General features: G+C 45.2%; 1 protein-coding gene across 1 annotated transcript in view; it reads right to left on the bottom strand.

Moving 5' to 3' along the window:
- MUSK (muscle associated receptor tyrosine kinase) overlaps positions 1–16,125 on the bottom strand; it is a gene marked incomplete at both ends in the record, with an annotated part of 44,744 nt that overhangs the window by 12,860 nt on the left and 15,759 nt on the right. The window contains 4 exons of the mRNA XM_079548094.1: positions 4,393–4,659; positions 6,242–6,248; positions 6,844–7,003; positions 10,011–10,135. Of these exons, the coding sequence (XP_079404220.1) occupies positions 4,393–4,659; positions 6,242–6,248; positions 6,844–7,003; positions 10,011–10,135 (559 nt within the window). The remainder of the gene's footprint in view (positions 1–4,392; positions 4,660–6,241; positions 6,249–6,843; positions 7,004–10,010; positions 10,136–16,125) is intronic.

Here is a 16,125-nt window from a genome sequence, read left to right as displayed (position 1 = left end):
TGCATAAAATGTAATAGCTTCCTTTAGGAAACCCACAAAGCTACATTTTTAATGAAGCAGGGTTATTCTCAAGTCGCAACAGACATCACAGACTGTGAGGAGTTCATTTCCATCATTTCCCAGACATTTACTGCCATCTTCTAATAATAAACAGCATGCCTGGGAGTTATCTTAGCATTTTTGATACATCCTGAAAATCTCACCTGTTGTTCATAAATTTTGTACAAACATGCCCTCTGTTCAAAGCAAGAGGTGAGCTGCAAATCTTAATCTTTTCTAAGATGAATATTAGCCTACATTTTTAATCTCACAGAACTAGCCACACAATTACCGTCTTTTCTCTGCCTTTCACTCCCCTTTTTCATCTGCTTGCTATCTGCAGCAAAATCTTTGCAATGCCAGGTGAAATAAGAGACCAAATTGCCTCTTACTAATTTATTGCCTCCCTAACAGTGTGAAATACTCACTGGCAAGCCATACTGTGTATGTTTAAATGTTCCTTAGATCTGAAGCTGTTTTGTAAAGAAGGCCAAGGCAGTAATATCTGTGCTAGAAAAATAAATAAATAAATAAGTAAATGAAACTGTGCCATACTGGAAAATTTGACTGTTGTATTAGTTAATTTGTCAGTGATTCATTTATTTATTCACTCATTCTTGAGAGCCCGAGTTGCACAACCAGCTTTGAGGTAATGTACAGAGATGATTTTTGCTGAACTCAGCCGCTGTCCTTTGAGGATGCTTGTCCTTCCTGACCAACACAGAATGACACAGTCATGCAGGAATATACTGCTGGCACCCATGCTGAAGGCTTCAGCCAAATTCACCACCTGGATGGCTGATGCAATTTCATTACTACCAACAGTTCTGGCAAGAGTAGAAGGTCATGAGCTTCAACGACAAACACCACCACTGCAAATCTTCTGTAGCACCAGAATGATGGAGGCCTCTGGAAATTCTTCCAGGGTGGCAGATCTTTTGCAGTGGAGCTGAATGCTCTTCACATCTGCAGGCTGAAGCTATTGAAGACCCAGCTGCCTTGCTCTTGGTTTTTTTCCATGTCTGGTTGATTCCTTCCTCACCTCCATGAGAACCAGTATGCAGACAGATGGTGCAACATATAGATGCAGTTTTTTATGTTAAGCAACAATGGGAACAGGAAAGACTTTCTGAAGTGGAAAAAAAAAAAAAAAACACTAATGTTTTGCTATGGAAATGGGAAAACCTAGCATCTGAGGCACTGTCTGACACAGAGAGACCTGGATTGCATTAGCTGCCTTCACTCTGAAAGACGGAGCATCCTTGAACAATCCTTGTATGCGAAGTGCAGCTGCAAAAAGCCAAAGACCTGCAAGACAAAGACCTCTGCAAGTCTTTCCACTGCCTCTTTAGAGGGAGGTGATCCTCAGCCCCCGTGCCCCTTGGCTGCTTCTAGGGGAGTAGAACAAGGCAGCCAGAGGGAGGGGCAGTCAGCCTCCTGCAGCTGAGATCATGCCATTGTTACAGCACTTTATCCCCAGCAGCAAGAGCCGGATGAGATCATATGCAAAGATTACTTCAGAGTATTATTAGAAGTTTTATGTAACATGACAGAGAGACAAAGACCAGGAGCAGCCGAGGAGGACAAGTGGGCCAGCAGCTTGTGGGCTGTTGCAGAGGAGGAGAGGACATATGAACCTGACAAAAGTGAAGGATTTCCCAACATGAGATTTATGCCCATCACTTCATATCAGCAGTCATTGAAATGGAAATGGAGGGGCTTTCTTCAACTAGTATCTAGTATTCTAGTATCACAGAACAGCCCATGATAAAAGCCAGAAGTAATCAAGAATTATGAGATGAAGTATCACTTTCCTTTCAAGTACAAAAACTCTTATTCTAATCAATTTGTATCTGAATATATGGAAAGTAAAGTTTTTCCCATGTTGTTTTCTTCTGTTTCACTTCATCTTGTTTTGCCAGCATTTATTTTTATAAAAGTCTTGCTCAGTTTGTTCTAGCTAAATAGCTTCCAAACCAGAATGAACAACAAAAATTACATAGGAGGGAAGAAGTGGTACAAAGAATAAGTAAAAAAAGACAAAAGCACATGAAAACATACCAAGGGAAATCTGTCCCACAAAAACGAGGTGATTTCTACAGCCTCTGGGATAATTAAATTTTTACTCTTGATGCAGTTCAGCTGAAAGCTGGTGCTGTCTAGACAGTTTGAGCAGAGAGGTATAAAGCTGTCAGTAGAAAGCAGATAAGATAACTGGAAAGCAACCAAGACTGCACAAAATGCTTTCAGGAGACCTCTGAGGTCTCAACCATTCAGAAGGACAGATGATGTCTGAGCTATCAGAGTGTGGGGCAAGGGCTTTGGGGAAACTTGTCCAGCCAATGGGCTCTGGGAACAGGAAACCAGAGGAACACTGTCCCAGGGCTCTGGTCATGAAGAAAGCCACTTCTAAATTCACAATAAAATCACTGAGAAAAATTCGTAAAGGAAGAGAATAAATAGATGTATCTGCAAATTGTCTGGATTTGAAGAATGATGATGCCAGACAGATCTGTTAGTATTCAGACATGTTTGCATAGGTTTTGCCTGCTAGTTGAAGGCCCTTCTATGACTTGCACCTCCCAGCAGCACCCCAGGAAGGCAAGTCTTCATACACACCAGTTCTGATCCCTGCTGGGCCACGCACGAGCAAGGTGAAATGAAGCCAGTGCCTTAGCCACCCCCACTGGCATGTCCTTTGGAGCACCATGCACAGTCCTTCACAGACAAATGTGCCACGCTTGTGTGGCTCAGATATAAATACTGTCACACATCTTGAAAACAGGCAGAGAGATGGTGTACTAAAGGGCACAATGACAAAGAGCAGCACATCAAGGCAGAGGGGAGGAGTCTGAAAACAAAAAGCAACTTCAGCACTTGTCTGCAGGATTATTTGTGGATATTTGCAAATACACTTCTTTCTTAGGATACATGCTGCAAGTGCTCTGAGTGAGGAACACCAAGTAGCTCATGCAACGAATGAGAACATGTGTCAGGTTCCACACTGGTGTTTTCCTCTGTGCCTTTGTTTCGGAGTTGTGGAAGAAGAGATCAGAAAGACCCTGAATGCAAAGACAGCATACCGTTCACTGTTTTAAAAAGCCCCTGCATAACTGGAGAAATAACTGCCACTAGACTACACCTGGCCCATGTCCAGCTGTTGGAGCACTGCCTCTGTTCCTGCCACATCTGCAGACAAGACATGCATTTTGGTCAAGGCACCAGAACTGGGGCCACTCTCCTGATAAATACTGATCTATATAATCTGTTTTAGGACATAGTTCATGAGGGACAAGAGCTGAAGTCTGCTTTTAGGCAGGAGTGTCAGCTGCCCAAACACAGAGCCAAGGGGAACCATACAGCAGGCCTTCACAGATTTGTCATGCAAGACAGCAGTGCTAGGGAAAAGGAGAGTATCAGCCCAAAATGTCTATAGGGACTGTTCCGTGCAGCACATCAAGCAGTCCTTGTGCCATCATGGGGAGCCAGAGCATGTCCACAACTAGGCTACATACACAGTTACTGCTCACTGAAAAATAAGCTGCAAGAGATACAGAGGGTTGAAAAGCAAGACCTATGGAGAGAACTTGGAGAAAGCTGGTGTATTCTAGGCTGGGGAAGGCTTCTTAAAATCTTGCTGCAGAAAGGAAGGAGAAAGCTCTTCTCAGTGGCTGCAGGAGTGGACAGAGTGCAGTGGGGAGGGCTGCCCAGTGGGCTGTACAGCCTCTGAGCCTGGGACGTGCCACACAAGCACCTGTCAGCAGGGGATTAGCTGCTGCGTGAGATGCTTCGGACTCCACGGGTCCTTGCCAGGTCTGTTTGACTGCACATTCCTCTGGCCATGAGAGGATACGTGTGCCAGGGGGGAGGTTTGGTTCAGCAGGTACAGTTACACTGACAGTGTCTCCAGCGTGGTCTTTTTCAGTTCCATCACTGTGGGGATGGGAAGTGCTGAATGATCAGTGTCCTGCCCTGGCCACATCTGCTGCATGTCCATATTTAGTCAGAATTCTGAACATGCACATTTCTGATAACAGTAAGGACTATACATTGACCTAGCAAGATCTAACTGATGGCTGTATGTTAATTACTTATATCAACAATGTCATTCAAAGGGATGTATCTTTTCAACAGCTGCCACCAAAACACCTGATTTAGCACAGATCTCTGGGGCCTGGAATTCATTCTGAACCCCACCACTGAACACTGCATGCAACAGGCCCTCTCTGTGCATGCAGAAGGGAGAAGAAAGGAAAAACACAGCAATCCAGAGAGCACAGTGCTACTGGGCAGTTTAACCAGCCACATGCCTACAGAACAAAAGTGAAAGAGGAGCACGCTGTGATTTTTTACCTGCATATGGGTTTTGGGGTGGGCCCCACTCCCGAGGGCTTGCACTCCTGGAAGATGTAGTTACACAGCAGTGACTCGGCGGCTGGCTGGCAGAATGAACTCACCATTTTCAGCTCCGTCCAGGCAGTGTGAACAAGCAGCTCTTGGGTCTCCTCGGGGTCAGCATAGGAGGAGTTGAAGAAAACAAGAGCATTTCTTGACAGGATGGCACTGCACACCTCACCTCTGTAGGTGCTGCAGTAGCCTGCATCACCCTTATACAGCCTGCTGTCAAGGAACAAGATCAAACACACAGGGTAAACCCACAGCCCTGCACCAGAAGGGAATGGAGAGGAGAGTGCAGGGGTTTGTGGATGCACTCAGGTCAGAGGACACTGTCCCTAGGGCACACCTGGGAAAATGAACCCTCCTGCTCTCAAACTGGGCGGGGGGAGCTGGGAGTGCAGCTGTTCCCATTGCTCACCCTGCCAGTGTAACTGGGGTCAGAGAGGTCAATTCTCAACATGCCAACCATTTGGAGCATCCAGCAGAGCTATTTGTAACCTTGCCTTTTACTTCTCTGTCCAAATAATCCCCCATTGTCAATGTTCTGGGGGTGTTCTTGCTGTTTTTCTTAGGAAAACAGGATTTACATGGGCAACAAAGTACACAGGATGTCCAAAATTCTGCTTTGCACATCTTGCAATCAGTAGGTGATGCTCCCTGGCCCCAGTTTAGCCGCATGGGTTTGGGGTCAATGTTAATCTCTTTATTTATTTATTTATTTATTTATTTATTTTCCTGCTAAGCAGCTTCCTCACAACAATCCTCACTATGGCAGAGGGCACACCACACACGCTGTCCTGGTGACACCCCATATGCCTCCCATGCAAGATGCATCCTTCCTAGGCCTGAGAGACAAGAGGGGGTACAGGCATGCATAGAACAGCTGTGCTGCTAGCTTTGGTGGGCTGTAGCCTGGAAAGGTCCCATTTTTATCAGCACACCAGTGTCAGTATTATGTTTCCTTGCTTTTTCACCATCTGCAGAGACACAGTCTGCAGAGGCAGCAATGTTTCTTGCAGTCTTTATCACAGAAAAGGGTGCAAGCAAGAACAGTTGCGAGAGATAAAGGCTGAGGATTAGATCACAGTTCTTGTGCCTGTCACACCTACACAGGTGAAGGTGCAGGGCATAAGTCTGCCATCATTGCTGGAGTCTCCAAATGTTTTGCAAAAGCCTTGAAGCAGATGTGCTAACAGCTTAGCTGAGCCATTTCCTTACATTTCCTCAGGCTCTGCTCTTTGTTCTGAGAGCCTCCAGGTCTCAGCTAGCCCTTGCATTTGCCTTTCATACTTATTTATTCATGCCACTAGGGTTCTAGAAATAAAAAGTCAGACTAATCATTCAGCACTTCAGAAAGTAATTCGCAAAAGAGCACCTCTGGTCACATACAAGTGGCTTTACTCATCTAACACTTTGCTTCCAACAAATATCTAAATGTTTTCTGCCTTACTCTAGTGACCACTGAACAAAAATACATTCATTGGCTCTATGTAGGCAGGAGCCTATCATGCAGCTAGACTTTTGTCTGTAAATTTATAATGTCAGTCAAGTCATGGGCACATAACTGTGATGTGAGCTCCATTAGTGGCTCAGTGCAAAGGCACCAGTATCTGATGGGGTCCCAGGCTCTGTTCATGCTTTTATAAAGGATCCCAGTGTGCCCTCCAGAGAGTCTCACCCATATGCTTAGCATCCAGAAACCTACCCCTTTCATTTAAGCAAAATTCACCAAATCCCTTTGGTTCATCACTGTTACCCTCCCTGACCCACAGGATCCCCAGGCAGCCATAAAACCCATCCTTACCTCCACTCTGCCAGGGAGGTACCAGGCCCAGCGATGGCGATGAGTCAGAATAAAGAAGAAAAGGAAAAGACGTCACTGATCTGTCATTGTCACATCTGTGGTAGCTAAGAGTTACATGGTAGGAAATCTGCCTTAATCTTTGGGCCCTACATAACCACCAGACTGCGTCGTGCATTCACAGGACGGGTGGCTGCAGCTGCTCCCCCGGCTCATCCTTTCTTTCTCCCATCAAGAGACGGGGCGGTAGGAAAGCCCAAGAAGCTCATGATCTGAGGAAAGCTATTTTCACCTTGCTGTTAGGTGACACCAAAGTTGGGCTGCAGCCACAACTTCCTCCGCATGGATGGTCTTTCCAAGTGCTTCTGGGACACAACGTACAAGACAGCACCAAGCATGCAGGAAGCGACAGCTGTGCCAGTCTCCTGGGTGTAAGAATATATGGGGAAATAGCCCAGCAGGGCAGGCATTGGTACTCAAATTTAGCTCCCTGCAAACTATGAGCTCTCCAAGGCCTTCCTTCCTCCTCCATCACATTTCCCAGTAGGAAAGCTGGGCCTGCAGGGAAGAGTGAGTTGTTAACGACCCCTTTCTTCCCAGCATACCTGAAACACTGATGGTTGCGGCAGCTTTGGCAGCACCAAAGGTTTTGCTGTGTTTGTTGGTAGCAAGGCAAGTGAATAGGCCGGGTCGGGTGACGTACACCTGCAGCCTGGAGTCAACCACTCTGTCCTTCACACTTTCTGCTATAGATCCTGCAGAAACCTAAGGGAACGAAAAGCCCACTGCAATGACATTTCCAAAAAGGCAAACAAGCAAACCAAGAAAAAAGGAAAAAAAAAAAAAACAAAATCACAAGAGATTCATTACTTTGCGATAAGCTTGGCAGAGAAAGATGAAGCAAGCAGATGAAAGTGGCAGAGAGCTGGAGCCGCTGGCATTATTTTGCTGTTTTCATAGCTTTCACAGACAAAAGCAAATGTTCAAGACTTCTCCTAGTCCACACTTCAACAGTACTTTTGGAATTAATTTTCAGTTCTAGAGATCTCAGTTTTTCATGGCTAACTGCTCCAAGGACTTAACCAGAAGATTTCATGTACTCAGTGGAGCACAAAATGGCTTTGTGCACCCAAGCCTGGGTATAAGCAAAATAGCTGTGACCTGACTGATAAAGGCAGCCTCTGCCACAACTTCAAACCAGCAGTGAGCCAAGCAAACGCTCTGTCTCCAATGCTCTAGTAGATACACACATTTTCTTCCCTCCTGCCTGGAAATGTGGAAGCAGCAGCAGATGTGGTGATATTGGTCAGGTCTTTCCCCAGTGAAGAAATTCTGAGGTGAATGAACTTGGAGCCTGCTGATTTTGGCAAGTCAGAATTGTTTTTATCTTAAAGCCTTTCCTGCAACTTTGGCCCTTATTAAAATCAAACAGAGCACATCAGGACTGTGCTTCGCAAGGAAGCAGCATACAGCAGCATTGCCTGCTCTGTTCTTCATACCACTAGGAAGTATCAAAGGGAAAAGTGGCCATCTGTAGGTTCCTCTGGTATGTCTTGGCCCTAAGGACAGTGAAAGTTGTGTGTGTCTGGATCTATCCAAGCAAAGTGCTCTATCTACACATCTAGCAGAGAGGTGAGACATTAATCTGATCACTGTGGAAGCTAGTGGAAGCATGTTTCAATGAGATGTCTGTCTGCTTCCAGAGTTGTTATTGGTAATAACTAAAAAGCAAGAAGGAACACATCAGTGTGGTATCTTTCTTCAGGAAGCACACTGTTTTCTCTCTAAAAAGAAAATACAAAAAGTAATACATTTGTTCTGTCCCACTCCAGCTCAACTCAAATGTATGGAAAGGAGACTTGCAGGAGAAGTAACTAAATCACAGAACTAACACAAGTACTGTAAATACTGCATCAGAAATGCATGGCAGGCTGGTCACAGTGCAAAAGCAGGGAGCAGGGATATTTTTTGGCGTTATGCTGTCAAATCAATTCAGATGAATGAGAACTCAGGATATTTTCTCACAATTGAAGAGTTTCTCTTTAACTGTATCACTGGTCAGATTTATTTTTACAAGTTTTTCCTCACAGAACCTAGCCAGCACTGAGCATTATCTGCTGCAATCTGAAACAATTCCCCTGCATTCAACACATCTGTTGCTCTTCTACAGTGCTCCAGGTCCAGCCTGGGACCCTCTATAGGATTTTGCACAGCAGAGGCCTCTCATGCCAGGAACCCTGACCATGGAGATCTGAGATCATTCTTCTCAGCTTGGTCCAAGAAGTACAGAATGCTCCATGTCAGCTGATGGAGTGAACAAAACAGGAACTATGCTTTCACCAGCGGTGACAAATCAACCAGCATGCAGCTCTCTACAGGAGTCATGCACCAATGGGAGCTTGGCATAGCAGGGTCCTTCCACTCCTGCAAGAAACAATTGAAAGCAAGGAAGGTGAAGAACTGGCTGTCCTAAAATATAGGTCCTTGAAGCTCTGAGGCCCCTTGGTCTTCATCAGCCTTCTGAAATGATACCAGTGAGTTCCTCATCTTTCTTGTTTCCTCAGCTACTCTGAAAACTATGGGCAGGAGCATGACCTTGTAGTCACTGGCAGGAGTGGATAAAAAGGGTTTGGACAATGTGCATGGTTAATCCAGAGTCTAGAAGCCAGTATGGAAATCTGGAGGATGGACACAAGGAGAGGGACTACCTACCAGTCTGAGCACAGAATATAGCATAGAATATAATATAGCTATATTACAATAGCTTTAATTTGGAAAATAACCATGTAAGACTGGAGAATACAAAAAGTGTTGTTGGAGATAAAGAACGTGAGACAGCCTGCAGAATAGCCCAAGCTCCTTAATGATGTATTTTAATAGACGGACAGAAGAGATATGGAGCAGGGCAGGAGTAGCCTCCTGAAGTAAGAAATTTCTGCAAGAGGATCCTTTGGTCCTGTTGGACAAGCAAGCCAACAGAAATGCCCATGGCCAGCCATTGACCAGAAGAATCAGTGAGAAGAAGAAGAGGCAAATCACTGGTATGCACATAGTTGCCTCTGCGGCACTGTGCTCCAGGCCACACAACTTTATGAAAGCTTTTGGAAGACCATGGAGAATGTATAGCATGGCCATTAACAAACATGAGAAGGCTGGAGGAAATCCGTGTCAGAAAGGCGTAGGATGGAATCCAGCGTTGCAACTACTGGAGAGCTGCTACTGTTCTGGCATACAGGGTATGCTGGGAGTCAGGGGGCTCTTCAGTCCAACTGAAGAGCACTGCAATGTCTTATAGGTGGGCATTAAATTGGGTAAACGAAAAGGAGGCACCCACATTAGATGGCCAGGCTGATTAATCCACAAATCACTTTCCTGTGAGCACCAGATGGTTTTCAAGTTTCAAGTTGCAGCATATTCTGCCTCAAAACAATTTTGCTCTATTTAACTGCCTCAGCTTTTCTTATTTCGTCAGATAAGCCATTTTTTCATGTTACTGTCATCATATTAGGACAAAGGCCAGGAAAGCTGGCTGTAGAAATATTTAAACTCATCATTAAGTCCTCCTAGACACTCTGGCCCAGGAGGAGCTTGCAAGCATCTCAAACATCCTTCAACTCCGGCATTCCAGATCCTACCCATGCGACACCTGGAGACAAGGCAGAGCATTCCATAGAACTGAGCACTGAAGAACTGAGAACTGTCTCAGAGTGATTGAACAGCAGGCACTACAAAGGGCAGCAATGGGAACTGGGGACAGAAAAGCAACACTTACAGCTTTTCCATTTTCCAGCCAGGTGACAGTGGGGACTGGAGCACCTGCTGCTGTGCACCGCAGTGTCACCATGGAGCCAAAGGTGATGTTTTGGGATTCAGGAGCCTTCAGGATTCTGGCAAAAACTGTGGGAGAAGACAAAGGCACTATGTTAAATGGGTGCTTACAGCTGAGGCTGGTCTGATGCAGGGGTGTCTCCTCCCAGTACATCTCCAAACAGGCCACAACCCCTCAAAGAAAGCTGAGCAAAGTCCTGAGGAACAACAGTTTTATGAGAGGGACAAAGAGAAGAAATGAAGTAGGCAGTGTGGTTGTATTCCACACATTACAAACCAAGACTTTAGCTCTGGAAATCTATACACAGCCCTTGTTCACAGGAAGTAACATGCAAAAACCACCCAGATGGCTTGCAGTGAATAGAAGGCATATTACAATTTGAAAACACCGAGGGACCCACCATGGTGGTAGAGGTTGGGGGTCAAGTAGGCTCATCAGTGTGACTGCAGCAATTAGGACTCACCACAGAGCACCACAAACCCCATTATTTTCCATGCCATGACATGCCTGGGTAGTAAGCTTCTATCACTTAACTATGGGGGCAAGGCCAGCAAAAGCTTTGGGAAACTAAGACTGCACAGGACAAGAAGGTCACTTTTCACCTCCACTGCTTCTTCCATGGCAGTCAAGTTACTGGACAGTCTGAAGCCAAGGCCTTCCCCTCTCCAAAAGGATTGCTTTACTTTTTTGGTGAAAAGAACATCTTACAAATTTTTTGCTGAGCAGGTGTTTTAATCCAGAAACATGGACCTGACAAGCCTCCACAAGCTGTATTTCAGCTGCAGCATTTGGACGGCACAGAGGAAAACAAAGAAGAGAATCATTTCCTATGTGGAACATCTGAGTTCTGACCCAAAAATTTCAGTGGAGATGCCTGAATGTGTGTACAGAAGCAGGATGGATAACTCTGTGCCATTTCTTACTCTAGTTTCCCATGCTGGAGACTGAGTAATGCTTACTTTCTACCTTCTAGGCAGCACAGCAATGACTTAAAATCTCCATCAAAAATTTTAGAAAGTAAAAGAGTTTATTTTGGCATTCTTCTGCAAGGATTATATTCTGTTTTCCACTTCAGCTATCCATGCAGCTCCCCTTATCAAAATATCAGACTACATTACAGTCTTTTGCTTTCCTGTTTCCCCATTGCACCTCTTGTCATTGACCACTGTTTTCTCCCATTTTCCAGATGCATACATCCCAAGCAGAGAAATTAAGCAAACAATTATGGTCCTGACACACACTGAATATTTCTCCTGATAGAGACTTCTTCAACAGCAGAAAAGCCTTCATCTGCAAAATTTCAATGGGACAAAAAAAAAAAAAAATTACTTTCCACATAGTCTTTCCATTCCTATTTGGACATGTGAAGGCTGAACTTTGTGTTAACAGAGCACCTAAAGTCAGTTTTGTTCACAGATGTATAGGCAACAAGGGGAGTGCATTTCCTAGAAACTTTGCCACTTTGGGAGCACACCCATTCAGTGGATTCCTGGGCAGGAATTTTTAGGAGGGTTAAATTCAGCACTGGTTGAGTGATGGGGCAGGAGGACACTTGCTGGACTCCTGGCTCCCTTCCACTCACTGAGCAGCACCCCATGGATGCTGCTCAAAGGGGCTGGCGTGAGACAGAGCCCCACTGCAGGTGAGCAGAGCTGCAGTGCCTGGCCATGGACTTCTCTGAAGATTAAGAAGTGAAATTAAGCTTTTGCCCAAGGTTTTGCTCCAGGTCATTAGCATTGGATGGTTGTGAATTCCACCCTGAACACCATAAGCCAAGCTCATGATTACTTTCGTACTTCTTTTGGAAAAATACTAAACTTGTTGGGCCGGTCCTCTGGCGGCAGCTACATGCACATGGCTCCTGCTGAAGCCAGCACTTCTAATCCCAAAGCCAGAATACAGCCCTTCAGGCTTTTCTCATGCTGCCATTACTTGTGCAGTGTGCCACAGGGAGCCTGCCCTCACAACAATCTTGTTATTCTGATCCAGCCTTGTTGATGCCAGAGCAAGAAATTAACAGCATTGCATTTGCCACTGTCAGACACAGACATTTGTGCCATCCCCTCTACCCACTGATCTCTCAAAATCTGCATGGAACCTTCAGACAGGAGAAAGAAAAAAAAAATCCTTCAACAGTGGCAGCAGGTTCACGGTTAGGGAGCAAAGCTCTATTATGCACAGGGAGCAAGATCAAGTGCCCCAAGTGGGAAGGCCAAGAATCTGAAATTGGCTCCTCTGGTTCCCCAGTGTGTATGGAGCACAATACCTGCTGCAGCAGCTATAGCTCTGTTGGCTTAAGCACAGCAAAGGCAACATATCAGGCTACTCCAGCCTAAACTACCAAATATGAGGGGAGAAAACAAAGTGACAGTTATGTATTCCTGTATTTCTGGTGTTGGCTGCTCACCAGGTCAAGCTGTGTGCTAGTATCTAGGGTCACCTTCCATCAGTGCAAGCAGGTGCAAGGCCACCAGGGCAAAATTGAGGTCTGTGCTGGCAATGGCATTAGTGATGAAATCTACCATGGAGCTAAAGGGAGAAACCCAGCCCCCAAAAATATGATTTTTTTTTTCCACTGTCCTACATGACAAAATGGAAGAAGTAAACAGGAGAAAGAATCAAAGACCCCAATGGTGCCAAGCTAAGCAACCAGGAGGCATAGAGAGATGAAAAGCAGGAACAGGAAGGAACAAGAAATGGCAATAAGTGTTTGTAATACTCACATTATTTGCTGGGCTTAGGACATGGTTTTGTTTTCATTTTACCTCAGAATGAAAATCCCCAGCAGTCAGATGATTTCTGACACTTCCACTACAAGTCCTCCTTGTCCAAATCCTCCCAAACGTGGTTTTTACCAGGACTTTCCCTCATTTGGCAGTATCATCACAAGCTATCAGCAACCACACAGTGTCCTTAGTGAGGTGAGCAGGGTGAGAGAAGAGGGCTCTGTTTACTTACTTTTATATTTCAGCAGAAAATGAAACAGAGTGCCTCACTCAGAGGAGCTGGAAATGAAATCTTGCCAGTTCAAAGTCCAGCCAGCACGCTCAGTTTCACTCTCAAGCCCCCTAATAAATGTCCTTTCTTTTACAGTCCTGCTAAATGATGTGCTGCAAGCCACGGGGCTTGCTAGGAGGCATCTGTACCATGGCCAGCTGCTCTCATTTCTGAGAATTAGGTAACATCATCCAGTCCAAACAGTAGGGCTTTAACCCAGTCACAAAATTTTTTGTGCTATAAAAAGATTAAAGCAGTGTCCCCCTGGTTTGAGCAGCTAACTCTTTCCAGGTGACTTCACCCTCCCTCTGCCTTTGGCTGAGCTGTCCGTCATTTCCACGAGATTTTGGCCTGCTCAGGCCTGTTTTTCCATGAAAGCTGGCTGGATTGGGTTGCTGGCATCCAGCTGCAGCTCTGGTGGGCTGTGGCATTCAGGGGAGGGCCAAGCCATGCTCAGAGCCCAGCAACCCACAGAAACCATCAGCTTCAGCCCCATCATGTCAGGACACCCGTAGTGGGTGAGTTTTGCAAGTCCTTGCTTGCTCTGCTGCATTAAACCCTGTCAAGCATGGGTATGTGGTGGAGCTCTCTTCACACCTCCACTGGTGTTGGTTGAGCCTTGGCTTCCAAAAGAACGCAGCCAGTGCTTGCCAGCGCATTGAATTCAGCCAGCTGGTGAATGTGGACACAAGTTCACTCTTCAGGAGCTTGCTGCTGGTGCTGGTATACTGTAAAGCATGCCTGATAGTCCAAACTGAGACAGGGCCACAGAGAACTCAGCTCTTTCAGAAACCACAAAGCACCAGTGGGTGCTGGCTCTCTCCCTGTCTCAGCCTGGCTGAATACATGAGCAAGACCTTCTCCATGCTGCAGGATCTGATATCCCAGCCTTCCCCACTCCCCAGATAGTTCTGCTTTTATCATAAAAAGTAGCCTTTGGATCAATATTACAGTTACATGCTGGATGTTTTTGCCTGCTAACTTGCACAATGCAGTGAGTGAAGGTCACCTCTGTGTGTTGGGAAGTGGTGCTCTGTGCTGCTGGAAGAACTGGCACAGTACACATTGCCTCAGGAACCTCCCCCGATAGAAACACCTTGCCAAAGCCTTTGCTCTCTGCAGTAGTCATGTATAGGCAGTCAGTAACTAGCCTGTAAGCATTTCTTAATTCATGTTTCACAGTGTTTTGGTAGCTCTTTGGTACCTGAAGCATGACAGATTTATATGACTCCTTCTCAACAGAGCTGTTCTCCAGGCTGGGACTTCACTTGCAAATCTGCATGAAATCATTTATGCTTGCCACCTATATGCTCTGAAGGACCATAAACTTCTACCAGTGTGTTTGCAGGCTTTGCCAATAAGAAGTCCAGCCATGCAAATCCCCATCCAGATTTATTCCTTTCACATCCATTCATTCATCCTGACAAACCTAAACCAGGCAGCCAAGAAGAAGTACTAAGCAGAGGGGCTATGGTTTCTGTCCCACCAGTGAGAGATGAGCGGAGTTCTGAAAATACATTCATAAATACACAGAAAGCTGAAGCACTTGTATTTTCTGACATTTCAAATGAATCCCTGTAAAATCCCAATAATTTCTGAATACCAACCCTCAAAATCCACCACACATCTGGCTCAACGACGAGTATGTATGCACAGCTAGCAGCACATTGAGACCCAGGCTGAACAAGCCTGGCACAGACCTGGCAGTTGGCATGGTGGGCCTGGATCAGAGCTCAGAGAACAGATTCTTTAGCAAGCACTACCAGCAGATCAAAGGCAGGTTCTGTGCACAGCTCAATGCATACCTCTATACAGGAACAGCTCATGATGTACCTTGGCTGTTGCTCGCACCGTTCCAGACCCTCCCGAAGTTTATTGGGCAATGATTAAACCCTGAGATAACTGTGAGGTCAGTCTTACTTTGATCTTTGAGTAACTCTCATCAAAACTGCAAATTTAACTTTTGACAAGCCTAGCAAGTAATCACAAAGAGTAGTAAATTGCCACAGGCAAAGTTAGTATGAGACACTTCCACTTATCTCTATCAAATTTTTACCTATTTCTATTTAATCCTCATCCAAACATGCTTATTGCCAGAGAACAATGGACATATAAGTTATCCAAAGGAAAAAAAAAAAAAAAAAAAAAAAGATAAAATGTTGTAGAGAGTGAAGAGCGTACATAAACTGTGTATTATTTGTAAAAGAACAGGGCTACTAAGCATTGGCCCCAGACGCAGTTTGCACAGGGCCGTAGGCAAGTGTTGCTTCATCAGCCTGTCCCCTTGGTACCGCTGCCCCTCTTCTGATTATCATGCTAATCTGGAAGGAGAACCAGATTTGAATTCTCAGCACTTTCTATGAATCTCACAATCTCCAAAGCCCTTCTGCCTCCTGATACATGATTTGAGAGGTTTGGGACTTTCATTAGGTCTGGGACTTTCATTAGGTCTGAGACCCTCTGTCCAGAAATGCACAGCACAGCAATATATATTTACAACTGGGGTCCTGAGGCTGTACAACAACCCTGTGAGATGACAGTCAGGACAATCCAAAGTTTGCATGGGAGGGAGGTGGAGGAAATCACATCATCTTCATCCTGAAGCATATGCCTTCAGATTCTCATCTCTGGTGTCTAATATCAAAGCAAGTTTTTCTTATCCAGGAAATAGCCTTCCAAGGTAGCTTTTTTCTAGGGTGAGCTCCAAGATTAATGGATAGCAGGAAAATTTGCTTCAGCAGAAGGCCTCCCTGAAAGCTAAATGCACAGGTCAGCACAGGAACTTCTCATCTGTGAAAGGCTTTGCATGGCTTGTAGATGGAATCCTAAAGCAGATCCTGCAAATATGCAAGGCTATAATAATCAGGAGTAAAATGTAAATAGATAGCTTATATCCTGTGTAACTATATAAAACCTGTTCTGTATGACTGTCCATTTCTATATACAGAGCAAACACCAGATTCAAGGACAAGTGAGGATAACACGTTCAAATTACTTCCCAAGGAAATGAATAAGGAAATTCTTTTCATGTCAGTGCTAGCCTTATAGATGTGCAGTACTT

Source organism: Tetrao urogallus, assembly GCF_951394365.1.
Source record: "Tetrao urogallus genome assembly, chromosome: Z".
Classification (NCBI taxonomy): Eukaryota; Metazoa; Chordata; class Aves; order Galliformes; family Phasianidae; genus Tetrao; species Tetrao urogallus.
This window is presented reverse-complemented; position numbering and strand designations above follow the sequence as displayed.